We start from the raw sequence: 27,274 nt of genomic DNA on the forward strand, positions 1-27,274 counted from the left end.
GGGGCGCGCGGTCCGGTCGCGGAGGTGAATTTCGAACCCACGCCGGCGGAAGCCGGCCGCCGGCGGTCCAGGGCTGCCTGAAGGCGAAGGTCGTGTTTGACGATGAGATCGGGACGCGCCTGGTCGAGTTGTTGCCCGACGACCGGCGCTCGGAGCTCGAACCGAAGTTGGCGGTCTTGGTCTTCCTCCTTCAAATTTAGAGACTCTCGGAGATAGAGAGGCTTGTATCTCCCTAGTGGCTCGCTGGTACAGAGCCACCCAATATCCTTTCCCTTCCTTAATACTCTCTAACCCTGTTATAGTTGCATCCCGCATTGTAATAGACGGAGAGTCTTCCTGGACATAGTGAGGCAGATCCTCTGCCCGTTCGTCCAGTAGCCCCGGCCCCTGTATACTACGGCAGCTGAGGTGACGTGAGGATAACAGAGACGCCGGTGTACCGCCACTGCGTAACCTCGATAGTTCACCCTCACACGGCAGGGCAGCCCCACTAGGCTGCCTCCTCGTGTCGGAGTTTACTATCTCGTTAAAATTTGAGCTCTCCATTGATTGGTGAGGTATCATGATGTGTGATTGAGCCGTTCCACCACGACTTCCAGTACGGCTCTTTGGTTGGGTTGCACCGCCCGTATTTAGACTTAAATATATAGCCTGGGCTGCTTAGACATCCTCTCTAGATAGCCCCGCAAGATAGCCCCTGGAAGATGGCCGTAGCAGACCTCAGGAAATGGGCCCTAGTGATTGGAATTGCCCAACATATGTATCATGAACGATGCGAGCCATTCGTTAGGTCAGAATTATTTCGATGTTGGCAATCCGCTCAGGGCCACCAATATCCCAAAAGAAGTTCTAACTTCATTCAGCTAAATGAAGTCTAGGATACAAAGGGCACGATTTGCTTGTGTGGTCAATTCGAAGGACGCATTCCCGTGTCCCTTGACTTAATATCTCGCCATGTAAGTGCGGTTGAACACGTGTAGAAGAACCTCCGAAAGAGCGTGACGTCATGTGCGTACGTGGGGTCCTCTTCCGTGGCGGTGACGATGATGGCGCGGGCGGGAGTGGCTGAACCGGGGCAGTGTGAAGAGAGCAACAATAGGGACGAGTAAGCGACAAACGCTTACAGCAAAGTTTACATTTGAGGCAGGGCGGCAGGCACAGGCCATCAAACAATACTGAGCTGAATTTGGCCCTTGTACTATATAGTAGAGTTCCAACAATAATTTTGTCGATTGTAGTCTAAAGTCTGGAACCACAGCCCGGGCGCTTCGGAAATTGGGCAGCCAGAGGCGTGTACGCACTGGCGAAAGGTCGGCGGTAGAGCCCAAATGCCTAGCGCACATTTGGCCAAACGCAGTCCGCATGCACAGTCATGTGCGACGAAGGTCACGTAATCTCAAAGAATCAAGCTGTCTCTCAAATAGGGAAAGCGCCGCGCGGTATAGTTCAATGTCGAGCTTGACCGCCTCATTGATGCGTCTGAGTACCGACAAATCCAGCGAGGATGTGGAAGTGTTTTGATTATGAGTGTGGACGGAACCGGCAGTGCGCTGCGGCATCAGCTTTCCGGTCAGGGCAAAGGAAAAGAGGGCCATGGACTCCTCAAATCTCTCGGTAATACCGATGACAGCAAACCATTCCTCGAGATGCTCGATGATGAATTGGAGATCAGCTGCATTGGCAGCTCCTTCGCGACCACGCCGTGTCTCAAGCGGGTTAATGCGCAACTCTCGATTCCTTTGTCGCCAAGGTATGTAGATTTTCGTGTCAGCGTGGTGCCAGTCTTCTGAGGTGAGCCGTAGGAAGTGTTCCAGCATGAAACTGCCCTTTTCCTCAGCCCATTGGGCCACGTCTAGCGTGCGCATGTACGCTGCTCCACGCTGTCCTGTGCAGCATTGATCTTCGAAGTCAACGGCGTGACAATACTTGTGCTCTGATACAATTCTTGCCGCGGGCTCTCGAAGAACCTACGAATGCCCCTTGACAAGAAAGCAATGGAACTGCGGGGATGAACTCTGGAGACGAGCGACATAGTATGCACAGGGAGCTTTGGAGTGGCTACTACAGGCACCAAACGCAAATGCGCCGTATAGCACAAGGTGGACTTTCTTTAATTTCTTATTCAGGTCCCATTCGCGCCGCGTGTCAATGTGTAGAGATTGGGTTTTGGATCCTTTCAGCTGCTTGCTGCGATGCTCCTTGAGGAAACCCTTGACAAAGAGCTCCTTAACAGAGTTGCCGGCGGCCTTGGGAATGTGGAGGAATACGGTAGGGGATTGCCAATAGACGATATCATCAGGAGGAGTCGTGACACGCCAAGACCGGTTGACAAAAATACTCGACGACAACGCTCCACTCACGACATTACCGACGGTTTGAGGGCGCGCATGATTGTCGTTAGGCCGGTGCAAAGGGTCATACCGACGGTCAAAGTCAGCATCAACAGCGCGAATAGTACGGTCGCCGTAGAAGTTTGGCAGACCTACTGGTCCCTCAGCGGTTTGAATTGAGAGTTCATGGGAGTGGAGGATCACACAATTACGGCCGGCACCAAACTTAGCTGCTAAGTTGTCACTTGGCTCTCGAAAACCATCGCAGACCAAGGGAATCGCAAGCTTGGTACGCCTGTTCCGCCCACGGCAATTTGCAGAGGCAGGAAGCTCACGATAGCCGACAGCTGAGCGAAATAGCGAAACCCTAAAGGCCGGTTGGTCCATCAGACGTGAACTATGCCGTGCAAGCACATGATATGCAATATTCCAGTTCGCTAGTAGCCGCTTTGTAGCAGACGAGTTCCGCACGACCTACAGTCGCACTCGTGTGTCAATCCAATTTTCTCATTCCTTGTTAATTCACACCCCGTCACACGAAATACCGAACTAATACTGCAGCGCAACTCACGATTACGCCTGTGTTGGCCTCGGGAAAGTCTGCGGGCACGGCGAAGATCTTAGATATGACCTCGTGGCCATGCGTGTGGCCTTTTGGGACAGGAACAAAAGCAACATGTGAGGGCTGGGTATCGGGAGTCTTCCGCGGGGCATCAAGTGCCTCAAACATGCGGCCGAGCGGTGCACAGACAACAGTATCTGTGTCTAGAAACAAGATCGTGTGGTAGAGTTGAAGCCCGAGCATGAAAGTTCGTACCTTTAAGATCCGGAGGCGTTTGAGGATCATCGAAGACTTGCTCAAACGTTCATCATGCCAGCTGTCTAGCACATCAGGAATCTCAGTATTGACACACTCCCCTGGCGCTCCTTCGCATTTTTTTTTCCGGAATCCTTCGAACTCGTGCATCTCATCGAAGCGCAACTGTGCAGATTTCCGTCCGACGTCGACCACGCAGTCGAAAACGTTCGATGACCATCGTGTCGCTCGCATCTTACCGTTGGAGTCAGTCACGAGTAGGGAACCGATCTCGTTTGCGCTATTTGTGAGGCGCACAGAGCGCGCTGATTTGAAAGCTTTTTGAAGCGAGGTCGACCCCACTGCCACGTAAACAACACCTCGTCGTTGCGGGGCCGAAGCCCGCAAAGATAAATCGTTCGCCGCAATCACCTGTCGCGCACGAGTATCTCACCTAGCTGCGGTGCACTCTTAAGATGCAACGCAGAGGACGCTGGAGAGGGCTGAGTGTATCCATTTTGTGGACAGGTAACTTTCAGGGGGTGGTCTTGGCTTACTACTCGATCTATGGGTTCGATCCTCACTGCCCGCATCGTAGCGCCTCGAGCGTCTAGTACTACTGCGGCTATTCCCAAATTTATCGTGCGAAGCGTTCGTCAGCTGTAACAGAGCAAAATCGTGAAGCACAAGACGTGCCAGGGTCCAGCTAAGTAGTGCCCTCAATCTAAATTGCACCATTGCGAAGTCCTTAAAACTTGAGCTAGTACACGACCATAGGCGGAAATTAGACCCACCTCTCACTCGATGATACATGGATGACGAGATTGGTCTACTATTGTAGTATACTCACTAATTCGTTTCCGTCCACTTGGCCTACATGGATCTTCATTATTGGCTTACGATCCAGGGGGAGTAGAGAGATAGAGAGTTTTGTATCTCCCTAGTGGCTCGCTGGTACAGAGCCACTCAATATCCTTCCCCTCCTTAATACTTTCTAACCCTGCTATAGTTGCTTCCCGCACTGTAATAGACGGAGAGTCTTCCTGGACCTAGTGAGGCAGATCCTCTGCCCGTTCGTCCAGTAGCCCCGGCCCCCGTATACTACGGCAGCTGAGGTGACGTGAGGATAACAGAGACGCCGGTGTACCGCCACTGCGTAACCTCGATAGTTCACCCTCACACGGCAGGGCAGCTTCACCAGGCTGCCTCCCCGTGTCGGAGTTTACTATCTCGTTAGGTCCCAAGAACGGAATTCCGCCAGCCCCGGTTCTATGTAGCAAACTGTCCCACTCTCTGGTGGCCTGAACTGAAACCCGCCCTCGTTAATGAGGGGGGGGACTCGACGGTCCTCCGTCCCCCCGGGTGAGATTATTAATCTCTGGAGCAGATTGCCATCTCCATGTGTTATCAAGTCCTGGATGGTGTTGCCCCCCGGAGGGCTGGGGCCCCGGGCCGGTCTTTAGACTGACTACCGAGCTTGGCGCCCTCGGACGCCCTCGCTGGTGGCTAAAAGAAGACTGGGCTAGCAAGCGCCAGGTCCAAGGGGGGTCAAGCGCAATAAAACAGGACCATAGATAAGAGGGCGACTAGCAGTGGCCATGGCTGTACTTGTGTTGTCCTGCGGCGTTGTCCCGGTTTTAGTCGCCCATAGTTACACATCGCTGCATATTGGTGGAGTGTGGCGGCTCAGGACCTGGTCAGAAGTGTACGCGGACGCATCTATTTCAACGCTTCGGGATCTGGTGTCGCACGCTTTGGGATCTAGTCTCGAATTTGGCTAGTCCTCCTCACGAACCGACTATCAGGTGTCATTGGACGAAGTAGTATCTCACTCGTGGCCTCGAAGCGGTGCTTAAGTTGCGCTCCTTGTAAAAACAATGCAGTGGGCAGTGGACGCACGTCCTGGGACGGCGACGTGGTCGTCGCAGGGTTTCGTGCTGAGCACGGTGCACCCGCGAAGTGCGAGGTGGCGATTAGCTTCATGAAGTGGCAGGAAATGGAGCTGCATGCCGGGCTCTTCGATTGCTCGCCTAGAATCCAAAGTCAATTCATGACGCAAGCAGACTCCAGGGTACAGATTCATTTCCGATGACACGGCTGATTTGACGAAGGGTTGCAATCGGCGTCGACATAGGGGGATGGAGTGTAGCCTGGTCGTGCAGTGGCTCTGCGATTATCAGGGGCTGGATTTGGTCTCTCACACCACTCTCTTGAGGTTTTAAGTTGCTTAGATCAACATACGCATATGCCGGAAGGGACCCGTAAGTAGCTGCACGAAGCCAAATCCACCAAAGGCCAACACATCACACAGGTGTTCCAAGGCTGCAACTTGTAACTGAGGAATCATGTGTTGCAATGAGAGGAGTGAGAGAACGAGATCGGCCCGCGCGGCGCCAAGAATGCCGATTAGCTCTTGCCCGACCTGAAGAATAAAATCACATAGAGAGCAGCGCGTGCGTGTGGCGCAGACGGTGGCATAATTGGTCGGTATAAGAAGAACGCGTCGAGCCTCCTTGGGGTATTGCAGATCAAGCGTCCTTCTTGTAACCTGCAACACTCGGCTGTGAACAAGGTGTCGATATTGGCCACACCTCAAGATGGCGTGCGGAGTGATCTACACAAAAGACCTGCAGAAATTACTCAAAGCTTGTATTACAAGCTTCTCTGCGTAGGACCGACTTGGAGCGCTTTGCGAGCGCTCTGGAGAGGCGACCAACGCCGCATCCAAAATCCACCACAACCTGATGTCTGCGAGCTATGTCTATATGCCCCAATGCAACAACGCTGCCAGCAGTGCATCGATAGTACCCCCACCACTCCACTTCAGGGTACCGCTATTTAATACTGTCGCAACTTCTCTCGACATCATGCCATCGAGGTGTGCCAGCGCGTCTAGGACTGCAGCCTCACCGCTTTTATAAAAGACAGTCATCGCAGTATGACCTGGAACATTCATCATAAAAGGATATCCAAGCCAAACTATAGCATACTGAGATTGCGCCTGTCGAATTGATCAGCGGAAAGTACGGACCACCAGGGGCGCGCCCTGCCAAGATCCTCCCAGACTGATCGTTGAGAGCCCGTCACCGCCTATTTCATCTAGATTTCTCAGATACTTATCGTTGGCTCGCGCCTCAAGGTCAGTCATCGTATATTCTTGCAACTGGCAGCCCTCAATGCGCATCGTATAAATTCGTTCGTGCGCCAGCGCTACGCAAAACACGACATACAAGAATTTATGGTGGGTCCAGACGATCATGTCGAATGCGCGGATATGGAGAAGACTCACGGCTGAGGTTGACAAGCGTTTCCGTCCACTTGGCCTTTCGTATCTCCCACTAGCCTGAGCTAAAGGAAGCAAGTAAGATCCTCCCTCGAGGGGAGGTTGAGCTCAGTTTCAATTAAAGATGCCAGAATGAAGGCCGACGGACCGCGCTTGGATGGCGCAGCCACCTCAGCGGGGATGGAGGAGGGTAGGGCAGGGCGGGTGCTTCATTTGTGCCGAAGGAGGGTGGTGGGCGGGCCAAAAAATATAAGCCGCGCCACCCCGGACCCCGGGGAAGCGGCGAGCTGGGAGAGGACCACCACAACCAGCAGTTTTATTTAGCTGGATGATGATAGGTCTAAACTCACTAACTCGTTACCGGAAACATATTGTACTGCCGTAAATGCAATTTCCGTCCACTTGGCCTTTCGTATCTCCCACTAGCCTGAGCTAAAGGAAGCAAGTAAGATCCTCCCTCGAGGGGGGGTTGAGCTCAGTTTCAATTAAAGATGCCAGAATGAAGGCCGACGGACCGCGCTTGGATGGCGCAGCCACCTCAGCCATACTCCTGCAACATAATGAGGGCTCAGAGAGGTTCCCCCAACGTCCCCCCAGCCGGAGCCCGACGGCAGCTCCCGGTCGTGGCCCGCCGCCACGCCCGACTCGCTGCGGGGGAGCAGAGAGGTTCCCCCAACGTCCCCCCAGCCGGGGAGTTTCACCTGACTTGCAGTCAGGCATTTTCGCGCTACAGAGAGCGCTTAGCGCATAGGAGATGGTAGCATTTCCCAGCCACCTAGGAGGCGGTTCACTGGGGCTGCTTCAGCAACGCCGGCCGCAAGAGCATAAGGAGCGAGTATCGACTGGGCTGCAATAATAAACAGTAGCTCATTCTCTCTATCTCCTTTGGGCGCTACTTTCCTGGCTAATCGAAGATTACCTGTACTGGGAGATACGAAAAGCGAAGTTGAAGGAAACGTCTTGTTACTCGATTTGTAGATTCTACCCGCAGCGATGGCGTCCCAGGGGAGGGACGGCAAGAACACCGCCCTCAACGAAAAGCGGGGTCGGCACGGCCATCGTGGCGCCCTGCAGCATTCGACTCGCTCCGTGACCCTTGGTACTCTTGATCCACTTTCGCTTCGCTTATTGAGGGAATCACAGGGGAGATGATTCACGAGATCCGAGCAGAGGGTGATAATGTTTGTAACATGCCAGGCCGAATCCGAGCGATGGCCGATGATCAACTTGCAATCTATGTTCGATTGATTAATGTCTACACGCATCATTGTTGAATTCCGTATCCCGTCAGGTTAGTTTCTTGGAAAATCGACGCATTGACAAAGAAGTCCCAGTTGCGATTAGGACGGGCATCGGAGAGATATTGAAGGAAGCACACCAACATATGCGCGAGAAGCGACTGGCACACGACGGGTTCCAAGAACTACAAGAGGTTTACGCGCGCCGTATCGCCAAAGAAAAAGAGGAAGCAGTGCGAAATGCCAAGGAACTAGCAGATGTAATAGCCTCTGTGAGAGTCTATTGCGAAAAGAAGGCAACCGCCGAAGTCGAAGACCGAGAGGCTCTGAGCCGTAAGACGTACAGGAAGAATGTGCCCAAGAAAAAGAGGCGCGCAAGACGCCGACGAGACAGACTGATGCGTTACGCTGTCATCCTTGCTGCTATCGGTATACTCGAGCAAATAATCGTGTACTCATCCAAGACGGGTGGGGCAAGTGATGGGCTCCTTGCCATGGCACTCCTTTTTTACTTCGTTTCCATTTGCCTTGTATTGTACGCGCATTACTACGTCGGACCGCGGTCCATTGGACCATGGCGCCCGACAGACCCCACGGTTCTACATGATAACGTACATCTCCGTGCCAGTGACCTTCTTGCTAAATGGGAAAATGATCAGAAGCAGAAGCGAGAAGAGATGAAGCAGCAAAAGCGAGATAAGCGCCTCGAACGAAGATTGGCCCACGAGGCAGAGATTAAGGCTGACGCTGAGAAGCGCAAAGCGGACAAGATACGGGCAGACAACGCGCGTCGGCGTTTTGCAAAGCCCCCTTGCGATACAAGCGACCACGGGCAGAGGCTGGGGCTTTAGTGCAAGGGCCCTCGTTTTGTGCTTGGTCGCGCCCGCTGGTTGTTCTCGCTTGGCTTTGGAACGTCCAAGTTGAAGGACCGTAGATAGCGGGTAGGCTGGTAGTGGCTGTGCTAAACCTAGATACTGAGTTCCCCTGCGACGAGGGGCTGCGGGCAAAAATGGGGCTGCGGGCAAAAATGCAACACGCGGTCCCTGAGGCGGCGCCGAGACGCCGAGGTACCTCGCCCCCTCGCCCGATGAACTCAGAAACGTTGGATTCGTGGTGTATTACATGTAGGTCATCTAGAATGTGGCCAATTAGCGCTGATGTAACCTTGTTTCTGCCAAGGTAACAAATAATCATCCGGAGTCCGATGAGTCATGATGAGCAGCCAATATCCTAACTAGGATTACATGCCCTCTTGATACTCCCCTCCCTCAGGAAGTTCCCTGTCTTCGTACATTATAGTAATCTCGCTGACAGCGTGTCTGTGCGGTACCGTGCCCAAGTCTACGAGAGTAGCCTCCTTCTAAAGCCACACCGTGTGACAACTGGTGGAGATAAAACAACACCAGCGACATGGAAATAAGACTCCGCGACGACGCTGCGCAAGGGTGCAGGGCCGGCGACACGCGCCTTGGCGGTCCGCTCGTCGCGGCTCGATGCGCGCGTGCGCCCGTTTCAGCGCCTACTCCGGCCCTCGCCGCGCAGCAGACACGAGGACGCGAGCATTTTGCCGCGGCGTCGCGCGGTCCCGCGGTCCCGCGCGCGCGCGTTGTGGCGATTGGCGAGCGGCAACTTGAATAACTAACGAAAAGGAGGTCCCTGATTGGTCGGGAGGTGGGTGGGTGGGTGCCGGGCGAGCGACCGAGGAGCCCGTCATGACGTGCCAGGAGTTTATCCCGGCCTTCCCTCACATTTTGGCATCGAGGGGGTGTTATCCAGGGGGGCTAGAGGGGTACCTAGACGAGCCGACAGTGCCAAAAACAAACCCTTGAAACGAAAGGCCTGGGGGTTTGTATCTTGAAGTTCATCACAAAAAGTTGCCAAGCTCAACATACAAGTTGAAGTTAGGGGGTCGTAAACCGCTTGAAAGTGGGGTCATTTCGCCGAGACTGGCGTTGTGAGTGCGGTACCTTCGTACATTTTGAGACACTCGGGCGTGAGGATCGTTTTTCGCGAAAAGTTGACTTTCAGCCCGCGCTAGACCCGCGTGCGCGCGCGCGCGCGGCAAATTCTCAGGAGGTGTAGTACACGTCCCGCCCGCCGCCGGCGGGAAACAATAAATAATTATTATTTATTTAATTCGAGTGGGCCGGCCTAGGCGTACGTTGTTTTTGGCACTGCGAGCCGAGCTAGCTGACAGCTAGGCTGGCAGCTAGCCGCCGTAGCGTAGGTTGGCCTTGTTCTTCCAGTTGACGTAGGCCTGGAGCTGCTCGCAGACGTCGTGGTGGAGCGACGCGAAGTCGGGCGTGAAATTCTCGTCGAGGACGTCGGCCTTGTGCGACGACCCGAAAATGATTTGCACGAGGTCCATCATGGCATGCAGCACTCGGGCCCGAGCCCCCCGACCGAGTAGGCCAGGGCCTGGCGCGCCTCGAAGGACCAGGCCTCGTGCAGCCCTCCGGCCGGCTCGAGAGCCGCCGTCGTCATCACCGCCTCCGCCGCCGTAGGCCTCGCCGTCGCCGTCGCGTTCGCCTCGCCGCCGTCTCGCCGCAGTTGCAGCTGTCCAGGTGGCCGCCCCACATTTTGGCGGCCCACGCTGAGGGGCCATCGGGCGCCCGTGAAGCTTTACCGGATCCGTAAAGCTCGACCGTGGGCGAGGTGGAAACACGGCCTCAGAGGGAATCGTGTGAGGCGAATATGATAAACGAAGGGGAAGTCCTGAAAGTAGCCGGACGAGACGCCATTACGTCATTCCTCCGCTCCCGTAGCGTATTTGAGCTCGTGCGCACTTCGGGCAAGGTGCTGAATCGAAGTTGATTGGAACGTGGAGATCAACTGGTCTGGCTTGCTCGTAGGTTGTTGTTTTCGAAACTAACATTCCAATTCAACTAGCTTTCTATGCTCTCCTGGAACATGAGTCGGCAGCAGCTCCCCTATGGGATAGCTCGCGTCGAGAGTTCATTGGTCTGATGACAATCACTGATTTTGTGGACATCCTTCGACATTATCACGACGAGCATGGGAAGACAGGCGCAGCTATAGAAGTGCTCGCCTCTCGGTCTATCGCCCAAGTGTTGGAGGACGCAAATGCGGGTGTGCATTTCAAGCATGCGAAAGAGGCCAGATCGGATGGACTGGGACCGCTGCTTTCTTGTGGTGCGACAGGGGACTATGGGGGACTGATTGCTGTGGACGCCGACGGTGCGCGCACTCCTTGTGGTCCAACTAATTCGAAGCGCTTTGTAGGCTCGCTATACGATGCTTGTGACGCAATGCGGTTGAACAGACGCCGGTTCTTACCCATTGTTGCGCCGAAGGATTGTGGCATCCTTGCTGTTGTGACGCATGTCGAAATTCTCGAGTATTTTGTGGCAACATTCCGAGAGGAGCGTCGACTATTTGACCAACCCATTATCGAGTTAGGCATTGGGACATTTGATGATGTTGCCTACGTTAGTAACACAACGCCGCTTCGCGATGTTCTTGAGCTCCTCTGCATGCGTGATATCAGTTCGGTACCGGTTGTCGACGAAACTGGGCGTGTTGCCGCTCTATATGGACATGCAGATATTACTTTTCTTGCCACTGCAACGGACGCTGACTCGGTCGTAGTCAACCTCAGCTCTTCCGTTGCAGATATCCTGCAGCAGCGCCGCACGGACGAGCCTTTACATACCTGCTCCCAACATGCCACACTACAGTCTGTCTTTGAACTGTTCGCCGACGTCAAATTTCGACGCCTCGTGTGCCTTGATGACGACTGCCGCCCCGTGGGCGTGATCTCCGCCCGCGATCTCTTGCGCTATTTCCTTTGTTAGGATGGCCTGGCCTGCCAACCTGGAGCCATTGCAGAGCCGGCTGATGCTGCGAAATGCAACTGGAATTATAACTACAGGGGCGCGCGGGCAGGGCGCGTGCTAGCAGGGGCCCAACGACAATAGACCAACACGCACCCAGATAAACGATCCACCAAAATAAACAGCGAAATAGACACGTCCCGGCGACGGACCATGCTCCTCAAAACAAAATAGAGCAGCGAAATAGTGCCCCGGCCAGAGAGATCGTTCTCGCGCGAACCTCCGCGAGCTCGCAAGGTCACGGTGCGAAGCGGCTCTCTCCGTAACAGTGAGAGCAACTCCAAATCGAAGAAGGAGCATACAAGGCCGCTAACTTTTGGTTAGAGTGGGTACCCGACGGATGTTACAAGACCGCCAGCTTTGGGTTAGAGTGTGGGGGGGGGGTTAGAGTGTGGGTAGGTCTCCAGTTCCGCCCGACGGATGTTACAAGACCGCCAGCTAGTGAACCACCCGACGGATGTGAGTTGGACGCCGCCGTGACGGATGTGAGTTGGACGCCGCCGTGCTCGAAGGCCGGGCTCATGTGCCAGTGCCGTTCGGCAGCTTTCCGCTTCCGCACTCCCTTCAAAACAAATTCGCAGCAGATTTAGAGATTCATCCTGCCTTTCTTCATCAGTCCAACTTACGACCTGTGACAAGTAAAGAGCAACCAATACCCTGGCTTCTGTGGAGTGAGCAACCTCAAGATACAGCTCACTAACGGGAGTGGAAATCTCTCTATCTCTCTATAGTCCTCTGTCCTCGCTGGCCGTTGGTCTATACATGCAACACCAGAGGCAGGGTGGTAGGCTGTGAAGTGGAAATGGTTGGTTCAGGTCGAGGAAAGCATATAAGGCGCGTCGGAAGTACGCTGCCCTTAGCCCATTTGCCACTTTCATCCACTGCCAACTCAGCTAGGATCACGTTACTCACTTGCGCGTCACATGTGATTCGCTGTCATCGCTGTCGACCTCTTCTACTTCCTCATTCACTATGTCATCATCAATAACATCCTTAGATTCTTGATCTTCAGAGGGGATAGCTGCCCCGACAGCCCGGTGAATCTGTTCGAGAAGATCTTGTTCGAGATATGGATGAAGGACGATGCGCCTTTGTCGCATTTGCTGCACCAATGCAAATGCATCATGGGCATTGTTTGCTTTAAAATGATATTCCACTAATAGTGCATATGCATCACCAATTCGGATAGCCTAAGTGAAAGATGCAAATCTGATGATAAGTTCAATACATATATAGACACGACGAATTACGGATTCAATGTCATGTCGTTGCAACAGGGCTGTGCACACGTCAGCCATCTTCTGAGGGTCTGACTTTTCATATCGCCTGGCCTCAACAAAGTCCGAGACAATTGAAATGCGCGACTCCAGAGCAGTGATGCGGCGCTCACGATCCGCCATCTTACGAGCCTTTTCGAGCTGTTGCCTGGACTCCTTGAGTGCTCCGAGAGCCTTTTCGTAGTCTCGAAATTCATCTATTTCCATTTGTGCGTATGCGTCATAGAAAGCAGCCAGGGGTTCGTGGGCACGCGCCTTGGTGTAGAACTCAACAATTTTTTTGGTGAGTTCGGCTGCGGCTTCCGATCCTGATTGCCAATCCAGAGATTGAAGGTAATTTGCCGCAAGTATGTAGATGTCGCGATGTCGGCTCACGGATGCGTAGTAGATGATATTTTTGGTGTCGCCACTCTTGAGAAGACATTTGAGGGCGCGGGGACGGTCCCCGGCTTGAGTGAACTTCTTGCAGGCGAGCTGGAACGAATTCTGCTTCTTACACGCGCGTGCTAACTCGAGAAGTACCTCAGTTCGCTCTTCACACGTTATTTTTCTCGGCGCACGTCGTGTCAAACTACGCTGGGTGGGAGTTGTGCTTTCGCCGACATTTTCATGCTTGGGCGGGGTCATCGCCTCGGCGAGTTCGTCCGTGATTGCGACGTGGCGCTCTGAGCACAGAGCGATTGCCTGGGCATACCGACCACCAGTGATATACAGCTTGACTGCCTTTTCATACTGGCCATGCTCAACGAAAAATTCGGCACAACGTGCCACCACAGCTGGTGAAGCTGTATCATCAAGTTCCTTGGAAATATTGGAAAGGACCTCAAACATCTGGGCGCGCCCCGCACCGCCGACCTTGAAGCACAGGTCAAGGGCCTTTGCAAGCTCGCCACCTTTCTGGTACAGTTGAACTGCCTTCTCAAATTCACCTTTTTGCTCGAAATAATTTGCACAGTCAACTTGAAGGCTTGGCCGTGCTTTGATGGAGAATTGAAGAAGATCCGTGTCTAGCTGATACTGACGTGCGAGGCGGATTGCGTGATTGTAGCATCCAGACTTTGCAAAGTACTGAATAGCCTCGTTAATATCGCCGCGACCCTCTAAATGACGAGCAAGGTGATATGCACCAGCGGTGGAGCGGGATTCGTGGACAATTTCCGAAGCGCGATTTGTTTCATTGGAGAAACAAGCCACCCGAACTAGCGAATAATGATCGCCAGCCGACTCATAGCAGTGCTGCGCCGAATCAAGATGACCTAGAGATTCACAGTAGCCAGCCCACCATTTTAGCAGCTCTGCATCGTTTGCGCGCATGACGTAATGCTCGAGTGCTGCTTGCTCGCCCCGGGCAACCAGCATACGGGGCACCTCCCGCCGGTGGGTATCTGCAAGTTCAAAATGTCGTGCAGCCCCATCATATGAACCGAGTGCTTCCAAGTGTCTCGCATAGCGATGGTGCGTTGAGCGCAAATGAATGCGGTCAGAGTGAGCTGCAGTATCCAAGGCCAACTCCCACTCCCCAGCAGCTTGGTAGAGCTCATTCAAGAGGTCAAAGCGCCTACATTCGCGATAGAGTCGCGCGGCATCATTTCGGAGCCCGAGTTGCACGGCAACAGAGGCGACCCTGGCTTCCAGCTCAATAACATCGTTCTTGGTAGCGCGAACCGCCGCAGCACCACGAGCGTGTCCCATATGGCCGAGGCAAACCTCTGCAACATCTAGGCGCTTAGTCTTGACACACATGTGTGCCATATTCTCCCAGACGGACGGAGATTTGATGAGACGCACCGCACGGTGTGCTTCATCCATATTCCCAACTGTTAGATAGAACGAAAAATCAAGCAACGCAGACCGAGTTCGTGCATCTGCATCATCAAGACCAACAAAATCTCGCATAACGCGACCGCACAACCCTACGTTGCCACCCGCCTCGCATCCACTAGTGTTTACATTCATATCCTCTGCATCTGCATCGCCAGCTTCAAGTGTAGGCGCTCCACCACACCGTGTGAAAAACAGGCGGGGAACTTGAACCCCCAACAGTGCCTCTAGCGGCGGCTCAAGTGGAAATGTGTCTTGAAGTAATATTCCATACTCGGCTGTAACAAAGAGCGTGGTAACTTCCATGAGCGGGCCCGCTTCTTCTGTAACCTTGCGCGCGAGTTTTCTTTGCAACGCGCTGGACCGTGTCTCGGCGCTGTCGCTAGGGGTTGAAATTTTGCCTTCGTGCAAGCCGAGGGGGAAATATTTCTTGCTGGTCTCATGTTCTGCTAATCGAAGATTGCCATTTGAATTGGTGATGCTTGTGTGTAAAATGCGCATGCGGCGGGTTTCGCAAGCAAGTAATTTGGGCTCTAGTGGGTCCCAGTAGTGCGACACCGGATAATGTCGCACGTCAACAAAATCATGCGAGTCGACAATATCTCGCTCTGAATCATACACATGAAGACGCGAGTCAGGCTCACGGATTCGAACTGAAACACCATGCACCTTTGANACAGACACGCATAATGTCAGCTCTCTAAGCGCCCCCTCTCTCGTGCTACACACTTCGTTGTCTACCTCGCTGCTGCATACATGATCAGCCAGGATAGACACACGCGTCCCATCTGCATTACATCGGATAGAGCGAATGGCATGGCCACGGGCAGACTCCTCTGTAGAACGCCCTTTGGATGACCCAGGCGGGTGCACAGATTCATCAGTGTTCGAGGGGAGAAAATTCTGAGCCTGGGCCCAGAGGTGAAAGTGACCTGGAGAGCCAAGCTGCTTGGGTTCACGCCTAGTCACTTGAAATATCTTGATTAAACCAGTGTCAGTTGCAACAGCGAGATAGTCACCGTTGACATCAAGGTGTGTCGGAGAACCTTCACCCTCTGAAAAGGTAATTTTTTGACGCACGATGCCTTGAAGATTGCACAATTCAACAAGGTTGTTCGATGCGCGAAAAATTGTCTCGTCTCGGAGGGCAATGGCACGAGCCGTAGTAGGGAATCTGGCTGTTTCTATTGGCTTTGCGTCGCCCATTTCGTCCGACCATTCATAGACTCGAGCCTCCTGTCCGTTCCACACAACAACCTAAGAAATATATATGAAGGTCCTCGGTTGGAGAATGAGTCCGGTACATATGAAAAACGCTCGCCAGCCCGACCCTGGTGCCGGCATGACGGGATGATACAGCGAGGCCTCGAATAGAGAGATCTGTTGTCAGAAGGACGCTTGCACCGTTCTGCCGCTCGACCCTGACAGTATCAGTGGAGAGTTGAATAACGCCGACGTCTGCTCGAAGAAGGCGGTGAAGGACCGTCTCTGAAAGAAGCGAGGTCGCGCCATCGGGAGCAGCAGCTGCGAGGAGACCCTGGCCAGGCCCCCACGCCATCACATCTATTGATGATGCGCCACCACATGCTGTTGAAAACGGCATAGCTTCCCAGTCGCTGGCCTAAGTGAAGCAAACCTATGACTTTCCAGCACGAGCATTCCTAAATTGTGTTAATTTCACGGCCCGGCAACTTGCGCTTGTCGTAACACCTGCAACGCCGTGCGACCTATGTAGTGAGATGGAAGTGTGCATGAATACCGCTTTCGTCCGCATGAAAAAATTACAGTTTGTGTCAGACACGCTTTCGGACGTCGTTCCCCGGTAATCGCCGCAGAAGCGCCACATTGCGATGCTACCATCTCGCGTCCCAACAGCTAGATAGCGCTGGAGGGGATTGAATGCCACAGAGGCGACTCGCGAACTACGCTCCAGTCCGACCGAGGTAAGCGTTATAACATAAGTCTCGTCATTTGCCAAGTTCCAAAAGCGGATCAGTGCCTAAAGTAAATAGGTCATCCTGGGTGATTTATCAAGACTCTTAACAGCAAATGTGCCATTCACAGAACCTCCCCAGTTGCAGCGGCAATGACGCCAGGTCCAGCCCAGCAGATGTGCTTGATCCCACGCTCTGCTGCCCCACCCGCAACGGCAACTTTCATCTTCATGACCGGAATTACTTTGCAGTCGCTACCAATTTGGAGCTGAACAAGAACAAGCGCGCGTGTTAGTATGACGAGGCGTGATTTTGCTTCAAAAAAAAGCATGTGATCGATGCGTGCACCGAGAGCCTGAACCTCCGTCGTATGGCCCATATCGTCTGCATAGTACAAGGACCCACTGCGGGTGCCAATGAAAAAAGCAGGTGAAAAGGCATGTGCTAAGCTCTCAGCTCGTGCCTGTGCCAATTCAAGCCTCACTCAGGTCGTTCGAAGGTAGATACTCGTCGTAAGTTCGGAGACGCCCAGGCACGCTGAGCCGATGGTCATCGGTGTAAAAACCTAGGTCGCAAATAAATTTAATTTTGCCAACAAGAAAGTAAGCCGAAAGACTTTAGTTTCAGGAAATTATCACACTTTCGATATGATTCGCGGGAAGGGCGCAGCACAGGTGACTCCCGACCCGATAGAGTATTCTTTTAGGACAGAAAGACTGGCACGCGTGTCGGCCTATGGTAGAGCCCCCGCTAGGATCATGCTAGTTTATTCATGCGAAGAACCTTCCAGACAGTGATAGCGCCGGAAGTATCGCCGCTGACCAACCGCGTCGCCGATGGGTTCCACATGACAATACGGACAGGCGCACGGCCGTGCTTGGAATCTGCGGCAAATATGCAGGCAGCAGTTGGACCAGCCACGCCGCTGCTGCTCGGCGGCGTCGTAAGACCCCACACAGCGATGCATCCATCTTCCCAGCCGGACGCCAGAGCTTTTAGCTTTGGGTGCCAAACCAACGCCGTAGAATCAGCTTTTCGCTGAATTCTACATTCATCCAAACAAACACCCTCTTCGAGGTAGAAAGAAATACAATGGTCGTCTGTCACAATCGCACATATTGGCTCAACGGTACACCATGCCACGGCGGTGACTTTCGTCTTACCTGGTAATGAGCAGGGGAAGTCAAGAAAGAGGGACATCGTGGCGGTTTAAACGACAAACTGCTGTCGAAAAGTCTACAGGCTGCTTACAAGTAGTAGCTTAGTTAGCCTACCCAGTGATTGACAAAGTAGCTTTCTAGTCAATCAAGATAATAATTGGCATAAAGGGTAGGTAGAGTGGGCCTCAAGGCCCACCCCACTACCCTAGTTTATTAACTAAATTCCCCCCTCTCTAAAATAGGTTCGGCTGGCCACGGGGAGTAGCGAGATAGTAAACTCCGACACGGGGAGGCAGCCTAGTGGGGCTGCCCTGCCGCCACGGTGTGAGGGTGAACTATCGAGGTTACGCAGTGGCGGTACACCGGCGTCTCTGTTATCCTCACGTCACCTCAGCTGCCGTAGTATACGGGGGCCGGGGCTACTGGACGAACGGGCAGAGGATCTGCCTCACTAGGTCCAGGAAGACTCTCCGTCTATTACAGTGCGGGATGCAGCTATAACAGGGTTAGAAAGTATCAAGGAAGGGAAAGGATATTGGGTGGCTCTGTACCAGCGAGCCACTAGGGAGATACAAAACTCTCTATCTCTCTACTCAGGCTCCCCCTGGATCGCAAGCCAGCAGTGAAGATCCAAATAGAGTATTTTGTTTTCCCAAGTTTAGGAATAAGTCCGCTAGTACGGCAAAATCCCGGGTTTTCAGTGTCGCCCCCTATCGGACCGGAGTCCGGATTTCACGCGTTCTCCTCAGAGCCCTTTTGCGTCGCTTCCGGCGGAGGACGGGCGGCCTGGCCGGGACTCGCCTTGGACAAAGGCCCCGACCGCACCCCGCCGCACTCCCGGGGCGCCTACCGCAGGGCGGTAGTGAATCTCGAGGGTTTCCCCCATATAATAGAGTAGAGTGCAAGCTACGACCCGCGTTATACTCCCAGGCCACTACACTATCTTAGACTAGCCTGACTTTAACTAACACCGCTTACTTGCTGGGCAAAGGGAGCACCCACACCACCCCAAATCTCCCCAGAGGCGAGAAGAAAAGGGCAGGCACCAGGCCTTGGTGCAGACCCGCGCGGGAACTGTCCCAAAAGCACTTCAGCGAGCAGCGGAAAGTAGGCTGGGAGTATAAGCCGATGCAGGCTGCTATCTTCAAACCGCTTTGAAGCCTTGAGGGTAATCCCTGGGCAACATATCCCGCCAGCAAGATACGTGTCTGAGGGCGGGTCGCCACTTGGGAGAAGACACCAAAATCAGCAGGGTCGATCTCGCCTCCTATGCAGAATGGCTCTGAGTCTGTGATTGCAAAGGCCCATTCTCTGGGACGTAAATTGGCCCATATTCACCATAACAAATTGCAAGCATACTCATGCTCCATTGCTGAGCCAGGGAGTGTGCTGTACCTCTCCCATCTGTCTGGGCTTGAGCAGCTGCAGAGAGGCAAATGCAATTGCAGTGGCAAGGGACACACAGCCGACTACAATGTATGAAAGCACGAGGAACTCATATTCAAATCCATTTGAAGTCGCAACCACCAAGGTTTTCCGACCTGAAAGCGCATGTACATCAAAATTGTTTTCAATGATAAATACTAGTTCAGTTCCTTCCTTAAGGTTGGTGTTGATGCGACCATAAAGTTTGCGAAATTTTGGAAGGGCGGCAGTCTTCATCCACACAGCAAAATGCTCGGAATTGACACCAACTAATGGGGAGATTACTTGCGGAAAGGTTTCATATAGGTATTGAAACTTATCGTGGCTTCCATATTTGAAGAGAATCAGATCCCCTGAATCGCAAGCGAAGTTATCAAAATATCCCCCACCACAGACATAACCAAAGCAGGTCTCAGTCTCCCAGCCTGCGGCGGCGCAGAGGCTCGCGTTGCAAGGAACAAATGCAGTGTGTGCACTCTTTGAAAGGCATGGGTCTGTGAGACTACCATTGCTCGGAAGAAACTGCCATGAAAATCCCTCTGGCATTTTGTAGAGTTCCTTAATATCAGACCTCCAGGCAATTTCATCCTCCTCGAAATTCAAATTCACGTTTTTTAGCGCAATGACATCATTGAAGAGAGTATTTGGCACAACCCCACACGGATGAAGTATTCTTGTTTTGTTTTTCCAAAGTGGATAACAATCCACTTCAAGCGTACTCTCCTTTGGGTCCTTCCGAGACTGCTCAGGGTGTAGCTGTTCCCAACTCAAAGACTTCAGATACGAGCGGTGGTTCTGATAGAAGCCTTCTATCTCATAGAAAACATGAATAGGACCTTTCATATCTTTCTCAACAAGAATTGTCACTTCGCATATAACGCCAGTATCTGAGACTTCGATGTGACAGCCTGCCATTGCTGAGCCACTCCCATCGTACTGCACGTGTTCCTCGATTGCCTGGGGAAACATGCTCAAAAGTTTTGACTGCGGTGGTAACTCGGGGATATGACTCCACCAGTGTTCATCAATGATCCGCCAACGCCGAGGAACATTACTCCAATACTAGCGAACAGACCAATGTAGGACCTAAGAGGATGTGAGAGGATGGCAAGAGCTAATTTACACACAGCGGTGTCATGATAGGAGTCCAGGCTGAGAGACGTTGTTGCAGAGCATCGTTGACTACGATACATTAGCATATTGATCCATTGTAGCGAATAACGCTTGCCTGCAGACCGTTGGCTCTGTGAGATTGACATGCTGTGTCAATCCGTCGAGCAATCTCAGCTCCGCCCCCAACGCAGTAAACTGTAAACTTTTAGACGTCCACAAGTAACATGTACATCCTTACCCCTAGCCGATCCCGGGACCATATCTGCGATGTATCAAGAATGTCACGCGCTAACGATCTCAAGCTCCAGTGGTGTCCTTCGGGTGTAGACTTCCCCGAAAAATCCTTAAACAATTTTTCTGTTCATGGGCGCCTGTGGGTCGTCAACGGAAAAGATTGGAACTGTCCTCGACACGGGCGCGAAAGCTACCTTAGTTTCGTCCTCGCAAAGTGATCCTGAAGTTGTGGCGCTTGCGCGCGAAACAAATTTGATATTGCCGGAGTCTCCCGAAAGATCGGAAGAGATTCTGGCTATTGATAACCAACAAGCTTCCAAGCGGCTATTATCCGATGATGGGCGAAGGGGAAGTAAAACGACCGCAGGAGGCAGGCGACAGTCGCGTCGAACTAGCACGCGGCGGCGTTCATCAGCGGGTTCGGAGGGTGGGGTCGGTTCTTGGTTTCATTGGGACATCTTCGGTGGCAAGGTCGTAGACGACGACATGGGCGCACCGGTATCTGAGGAGCTTGGCCTCTACTTTGAATGGGCAGAAACTCGCGTCAAATGCTATGATACACACGCACGCCGAGTTGCCATGAAATCCCATCGTCTCTGGAAAAACGAGTACAAGGTTCGCAGTGATCCAAGGATGACATTTCGAGTCCGTCGTTTTGATGGTGTCACTGGGGAGCTTGTATGTGGATGGCACGTTATCAACGGATCCGTGCTCCCAAAACAGTGTAAGATGTGGCAAATCTATGCGCCCATCTCATCGTTGTAGGCCCGTGCTGGTGAGGAGTTAAGCACCACCCGAGGGATTCTTGTCATGTCCGCGCGCTCGAATTCAACACTAATAGAGGTGAGAAGTCATTAAGTACTAGGCCTTGCAAAGCTGCACACGCCTAGGTCAAGTTTGACTACGAAAAAGTTTCGAATCTTGTACGAGCATTTAACGAGACTAATAGCACACGTGCATTAACACGATCAGTCCTACGTCAGATGCGAGATCAAAAGGAGTGCGTGCCAGGCAAGACACTTGAGTTCACCATCGTTCTCGATCCCCTGATGCCGGGAGAAGGTGTTGACCTGGATGCGCAGCACGCTGCCTACTGTGCAGCTCCTTGTCCTTTACGTTATGGACCGGCGCTGCCAACGATCGACGTAACCATGGTCCTTGCTGAAGACTATTACGGCCATCTGCAGCGAAGGACATCTACGTTCCGCAATATGATGCCTCAGATGAATCGCAAGATCGCAGACGAGTTCTACACGGAAGGAAATATCCAGGGTCGTAGAAGTAGCAATGCAAAGCAGGGCGATAGGCCCCATGATGATACCCCTGCCACCTGTGTTTCTGTAGACACCTCCGCTCGCGGGAACATCGGCACTCTCTAGTGGTGCCGCAGTCGCGGATCGAACGCCTAAATTAAGGCTTTGGTATCCACACAGGCGCTGGGCTCATTCTGCTCTGGGTTCAGGAGACTGTTTTTTGCCACTGTGAGGCCACTCTGCTGATAGCCCCTTGTAATTTTGTACTACATAATGCGAGATACCTTGCCATACGGGCTCGTGCCCGGCACTGGGTTCATGCGCAGCGATGACAAACGTGATTCCCGGTACAATTTCAGGGCTGCGCTCGGCCAAGATATGCCAGGGCCGCTCGGATACCTAGCCAAGTTTTGTAAGGATTAGTTCGAAAAGAGGCCCGAGACCGCCGGGACTGCCGCGGGCGGTCCGGGACCGCCAGGACCGCCGGTCCTGCGACGCGAAAAAGGAGGGCTTCAAGGACTGCGAGGAGCGGGCGGTCCAGGACCGCCAGGACCGCCGGTCCTGCGACGAAATAAAGGGAGGTCGCCCGGGGAGCGGGCCGTCCTGGACCGCCCGCGGCGGTCCCGACAGTCTCGGGCCTCGGGAGTCTCCTTTTTTTGTCGCGGGACCGGCGGTCCCGGCGGTCCCGGAGCGCCGGCCGGTCCTGCGACGAGGGAAATCGAGGCCCGGGACCGCCGCGGACCGCCCGGCCCGGGGCCCAGGACCGCCGCGCCCTGGACCACTGTGGCACGCCCAGGACTGCCACCTCCAGGACCGCCCGAAACCGGACCGCCGGGGACCGCCACGCGACCGCCGCGGGACCGCCGACCGGACCATCCGCCGGGAACCGCCGCGCTGCCGCGCCGGCGGCTCCGCACGGTCACCGGACGGTCCGCGCGTCCCAAGCTCGTCCCGGCGTTCCCACGGGCGGCCCCCGGGCGGTCCGCGGGCGGTCCCAAGAAACAGGACTATCCTACCCCCCGCACCTACCCCCCGACATTACTCTTCATGGCCACTAGGCGGGAGTGTGCGGCAACACCTACTACGCCTACTTACTAAGTAGTTTCAAATCTTTTTAGGTTGAAGGGGCTTACATTCCTTTGAAATGCCAGTGGGGCATCGTGTGGTCCATATGAGCCTCTAATATGAGCCATTTCGAGGCGTCTAGAGCGGTGGACAGCCCGTCCCATCGATCGTCCTCCACGCACTGCCTCGCGGCGGCTGCTGATGGCCACACGTTTTTCAAATAGGGCCGTCGGTTCAACTTGACCTTCAGGGGCGGAGCTCGCTTCAGCCACTTCTTTGGTTGATCCGTCTCACGAAACGACATGTAGGCTAGTGCGGAGGAAATATGTTCAGCCAATTAGACCACACATCTTTAACTGAGCGCGAAAACGATCCACATTCGCAGCGATTACTGCCGTGTGCATCACCTCTGGATCTGATGAAATCACCATTATCGCTGTGCTTCTCGTAAGATTCTCGAACAGGGCAGTCAGACGCTGATGCTGCACGAGCATCCCCTCAAAATGAGCCTGCACCTTGCGACAGCTGAGTTTGAACTGCTTAATGATATTTGAGATCTTTTCAAAACGATGAACATCGCCATGTGGAGTGCAAGTTGCGTGTGCTATGACAAGAAAGGTGGTACTTTCAAACAACACAACTTCATCTGCCCCGCAGGTGGTGCAGTATTCGTTGAGGTGCGATTCGAGGAGGGCTGTGTTTGGGACAAGCGAATATACGATATGGGACCATGCCCTATACAGCGTTTCGTCCCAAATTGATGTTCTGAAGCATGTTATTCGTAGTCGATTCCTGGCTTGGGCGAGAATGGAAGCTTGTTTGGTGGAGAAAATCTCATCGCGAACGTCGTCCTTGACCAAATCCATCTTGTGCACAAGGACATACACTCGCGCATCGGGTGAGTGCTGCTCAACTGCCTCGATGACGTCCGCGAACTGAGCAGAGTCGCTGCCTTGTTCTTCGCTCTCAATATCAAAAACATAGATCAATAGTTCTACTGAGCGGAAGATGTGGTCTCGCATGTGTTCAAGGTAGTTGCGGTAGAAGTCATCCTGGAGTTTAACAATGAAGGACTCAAATTGAATATTTCAGCAAACCTGTCCACCACAATCCCAAAGGTGCAAATGTAGATTTCCGAGGAAACGCACGTGCGAGTATTCCACGTCGATTGTGGGGGATAGTCGCATTGTATCTCGAGCTAAGTAGTCGGCAAAAATTATAGACCGCATAGATGTTTTTCCAGATCCAGAACGACCCATCAACAAAACTTTTTTTGTTAAAGGGATAGCCATGACTAACAATTTCGCTGTTCTATAACCAGGGTTTCCAATTGCGGTACCGGTACTCAGTTGTTCGGGACTCAGGTGCTAATGCGCGAATCAGTAGTTGAGGCAAGGAGCAAGATCCGTAACCCTCACAAGAGTTATGCGCCGTCCACTGGTTCGTAGACGAGGCACAATAACACACCCATAGATCTACAAGCAAGTGTTTGGCACCTCAGATTTAGAGATTACCACGGCCCTGCGGACGGGGGCTCGGCCGGCGCCGTCGGCCCGTGCGCGCGAACGCGGCCGTCCCTATGTCGCAAACTCGGTGAGCGCCGGCAGGGACGTCTAAGGGAGGCCCCGGCAAAGTCTCGCGCCCAACGGTGAGGGTGTTGCAGCGATCGGATGGCGTTCGTCCGATCCCTAGAGGAAATCCAGCCAAAACCGACCCTTACGCGACGCCATGGGAGTCGTTTTCGGCGCTCTAAAGGGCCGCGCGCACGTCAGCATGACCATACGCGACGGTCTGGCCAAAAAGACCGCGCGACGGCAGCGTTTTCTCGTCGGCGAAAAAAACGCGTGTCGAGCACCGAAAACGACCCCGAAACCGTCGGCGTGTCGCGGGACGTCGACGGGTCCCAGGGTCGCGCGCTTTGCGTCGCAGGTGTTGTGGTAGTCGAGGGCGGCCTCCGGAGCAGCCGGAGATCGTTGGAACCGCCGTCATCGATGCGAACTCGCCCGCCAGCGTCTCGCTGCGCGCCTTGAGCGCCAGTCCGCGGTCGAAATACGTGCGTCGGGACGATGTTCGACGTCGCGCCCCGTCCGCAGTACATTGGTGGACCCTCCGAAACGCTCGGAGCAGCCGCTGTAGTCGCGCGCGGCGCGGAAGGCGGTCCCGTCGACCGACCTCCACTGGCTTGCACTGCGGAGCGCACGGGCTGGTTTCGCGACGCGTTCGACTTCCCGCGCGTCGATACGCTGCACACGCACTCTCAGGGAGGTCCCCTAGCGGTCTGCAAAGTTTGCGACATAGACTCGGCCGCGTTCGCGCGCACGGGCCATCGCAAAAACCGCCACTGAGCGCCGAGCCCCCGGATCCTGCGGAGAACCCCCAGGGTGATTCTGCTGGTTTGAGTCAGTGTGCGAAACGACCATAGGGCTGGCGCGCGCCATAGGAATTATTAACTATTAATCTGCGGTCGCCCGGCGGGAGGTTCTCATAGAGGTCCTCCGTCCACCGCGCGCGGGGGTCACAACGGACGTCCAACGGACGTCCAACGGACGTGGGAAAATTCGTTTCAATTTTTTGTTTCCGTCCACTTGGCCTTTCGTAACTCCCACTAGCCTGAGCTAAAGGAAGCAAAGTAAAATCCTCCCTCAAGGGGAGGGTGAGCTCAGTTTCAATTAAAGATGCCAGAATGAAGGCCGACGGACCGGTGACCGCGCTTGGATGGCGCAGCCACCTACCTGGCTTACCTGTTGGCTTGCCACCTGGCTTACCTGTGGCGCCGCCTGGATTATCACTCTCCGACTTTTCAGCGCCGTCGGATTCCGCCCCGTGCTTCTTAGTGCCGGACCCACTGGTCAAACGGAACACCTTTTCTTCCATAATTTTCTCATGGATGTCTATTTGTCTGCACAGATAAGACGCTGCCAGTGTGCCGTAAATGCAATTTCGCACACTGGTTTGAGTGTTCTTCTAATTTGACTTCGCTCATCTGAAGCAACCCCCCTGGATGGGGTTCCATGCCTGCTAAAATGCACGAGTCGAGTGGTTGAGCCAAGGAGCCAGATCCGCAACTCTCGCTCAGGCTGGAGTTATACGATCTGTGGGCCAAGTGCTTCGCAGGAAACCCCACCACCAACTGGTGCGGCGGTCACTGGGCCATCTCTATCATATGATCTCTCTAGAGGTGGATTGTAAGTATGGCAGCTAGGGAGGGCCAGTGGCCCGTACGATCAGCACCATGTGGCTAATAAACTTATTTTCGCGCCGGCACGCTGCTGGCCTGTAGACAAGGACAAAAACAAACTCTGAAAACGAATAACCCAGGGTGATACTTCCCTTCGAGCAAGCGTTTCGTTGAACATTTAATTACGACTCCCAACCCGAACCGGCGACCCCACACCCTGAACGTGTCTCAAATGATACGATTAGCGCGCTAACTCAGTGCGCGCGCCTGGCGGGGGCAATAATTCAACGATTTTGCCAGCATTCAGTTCGGCGGTCGACCCGCGCGCGCGTGGTCGACGGAGGACCTCTATGGCACACTACGGCCGGCGGCCAGAAATAATAAATAAATACTTCTATGGGCGCGCCCAGCCCTATGGTTGTTTTTGTCCTTGCTGGCCTACGCAGCTTTTTCGCCTGGGCAGACCAGACGTCCTGAACGTTGAATCGTGCTCGGTTCTAAGGGCGTGCGAGGCTTCGTTTTGTGGTCATATGCTTGAGGCACGTCAAAGAATTCCTTGTGTGTCATATGGAGGAATGAGTTTTGTTTAGAAACAGCTACGTGGTGCCGATGGTCCCAAAGTGTATCTGGCCGCCACTTGACAGCGCGTTGAGCTGGCCGCAAATCAAATGTTAGCGAAGATCTCGATCTCCTTCCTGAAGCTCGAACGGAAATAAGCTTTGACGTATTTGACGACGGATGGAACGAAGGCGTTTTTTTGAAGAGGTCAGGCGGTGGATTCCGCGGCCAGCAGCCACCCATGCTACGATAGCATGACTTAAGCTTGCGGTGTAAATCTGTCAAGCTACAAAAGACGGAAGTTCAACTGATAAATGCGGCATCTACGCAGCGTGAAACTCATCATCGTCCTGATTTGTGCGTCGCCGCTGCGGTCGATCACGCTTTGCGAAGCAGTCGTTTACTGAGGCCTACAGACGGGAAATGCTAGGTGTTTACAGTGAATGCTGCTCACATCCAAACGTTTGTTGTGAAAGGAGTCCAATGGGACAGCCAGCGAGTTTACGGTCATTTTTCAGCCGCTGTGACAAAGATACTTATTCTTTAGCCGAGAAACGGCTTAAGGCAATGGCTAGGAGATACTTATTCTTAAGCCGAGAAACGGCTTAAAGCCAATGGTTAGGAGGGCGCGAAGAATGTACTCGTCAAGTAAGGCATTTTCAGAGCCGATCAAAAAGGAATTTGCATGGCTTGATGAGAGCATGGGGCTAAGTCCTGGCCAGAGGGACGGGTCTATTTTGCGTCAACCGGGTGCC

The 27,274-nt window shown here is 53.7% G+C and overlaps 4 protein-coding genes across 4 annotated transcripts in view; 1 reads left to right on the top strand and 3 right to left on the bottom strand.

Moving 5' to 3' along the window:
- Positions 1–265: 265 nt before the first annotated feature.
- On the bottom strand, positions 266–3,920 carry AURANDRAFT_71427 (hypothetical protein; the record flags this gene model as incomplete). The annotated part of the gene is made up of 6 exons (XM_009038166.1): positions 266–1,737; positions 1,870–1,967; positions 2,106–2,246; positions 2,487–2,804; positions 2,902–3,558; positions 3,631–3,920. The coding sequence occupies 6 exons, from the start codon at positions 3,862–3,864 to the stop codon at positions 1,371–1,373; spliced, it is 1,815 nt and encodes a 604-aa protein (XP_009036414.1).
- Positions 3,921–4,510: 590 nt separating this feature from the next.
- Positions 4,511–6,396, bottom strand: AURANDRAFT_71428 (hypothetical protein; the record flags this gene model as incomplete). Its single annotated transcript, XM_009038165.1, has 8 exons — positions 4,511–4,819; positions 5,026–5,223; positions 5,386–5,461; positions 5,566–5,674; positions 5,754–5,867; positions 5,907–6,069; positions 6,117–6,216; positions 6,260–6,396. 8 exons carry the CDS (start codon positions 6,383–6,385, stop codon positions 4,764–4,766), a joined length of 942 nt encoding a protein of 313 aa, XP_009036413.1.
- Positions 6,397–10,213: 3,817 nt separating this feature from the next.
- On the top strand, positions 10,214–11,831 carry AURANDRAFT_53368 (hypothetical protein; the record flags this gene model as incomplete). Its single annotated transcript, XM_009037779.1, has 3 exons — positions 10,214–10,443; positions 10,500–10,845; positions 10,891–11,831. 3 exons carry the CDS (start codon positions 10,342–10,344, stop codon positions 11,460–11,462), a joined length of 1,020 nt encoding a protein of 339 aa, XP_009036027.1.
- Positions 11,832–12,409: 578 nt separating this feature from the next.
- The window catches only part of AURANDRAFT_71429 (hypothetical protein), a gene marked incomplete at both ends in the record, with an annotated part of 23,068 nt that continues 8,203 nt past the window's right edge, over positions 12,410–27,274 (bottom strand). Inside the window, 15 exons of the mRNA XM_009038164.1 lie at positions 12,410–12,691; positions 12,752–15,856; positions 15,957–16,220; positions 16,310–16,326; positions 16,385–16,598; positions 16,667–16,917; positions 17,041–17,098; positions 17,174–17,266; positions 17,317–17,696; positions 19,157–19,234; positions 19,986–20,075; positions 20,134–20,204; positions 23,359–23,387; positions 23,764–23,835; positions 24,251–24,258. Of these exons, the coding sequence (XP_009036412.1) occupies positions 12,410–12,691; positions 12,752–15,856; positions 15,957–16,220; positions 16,310–16,326; positions 16,385–16,598; positions 16,667–16,917; positions 17,041–17,098; positions 17,174–17,266; positions 17,317–17,696; positions 19,157–19,234; positions 19,986–20,075; positions 20,134–20,204; positions 23,359–23,387; positions 23,764–23,835; positions 24,251–24,258 (5,012 nt within the window). The remainder of the gene's footprint in view (positions 12,692–12,751; positions 15,857–15,956; positions 16,221–16,309; positions 16,327–16,384; positions 16,599–16,666; positions 16,918–17,040; positions 17,099–17,173; positions 17,267–17,316; positions 17,697–19,156; positions 19,235–19,985; positions 20,076–20,133; positions 20,205–23,358; positions 23,388–23,763; positions 23,836–24,250; positions 24,259–27,274) is intronic.

The sequence above is a fragment of the Aureococcus anophagefferens genome, assembly GCF_000186865.1.
Source record: "Aureococcus anophagefferens unplaced genomic scaffold AURANscaffold_7, whole genome shotgun sequence".
In the NCBI taxonomy this organism is placed as follows: domain Eukaryota; class Pelagophyceae; order Pelagomonadales; family Pelagomonadaceae; genus Aureococcus; species Aureococcus anophagefferens.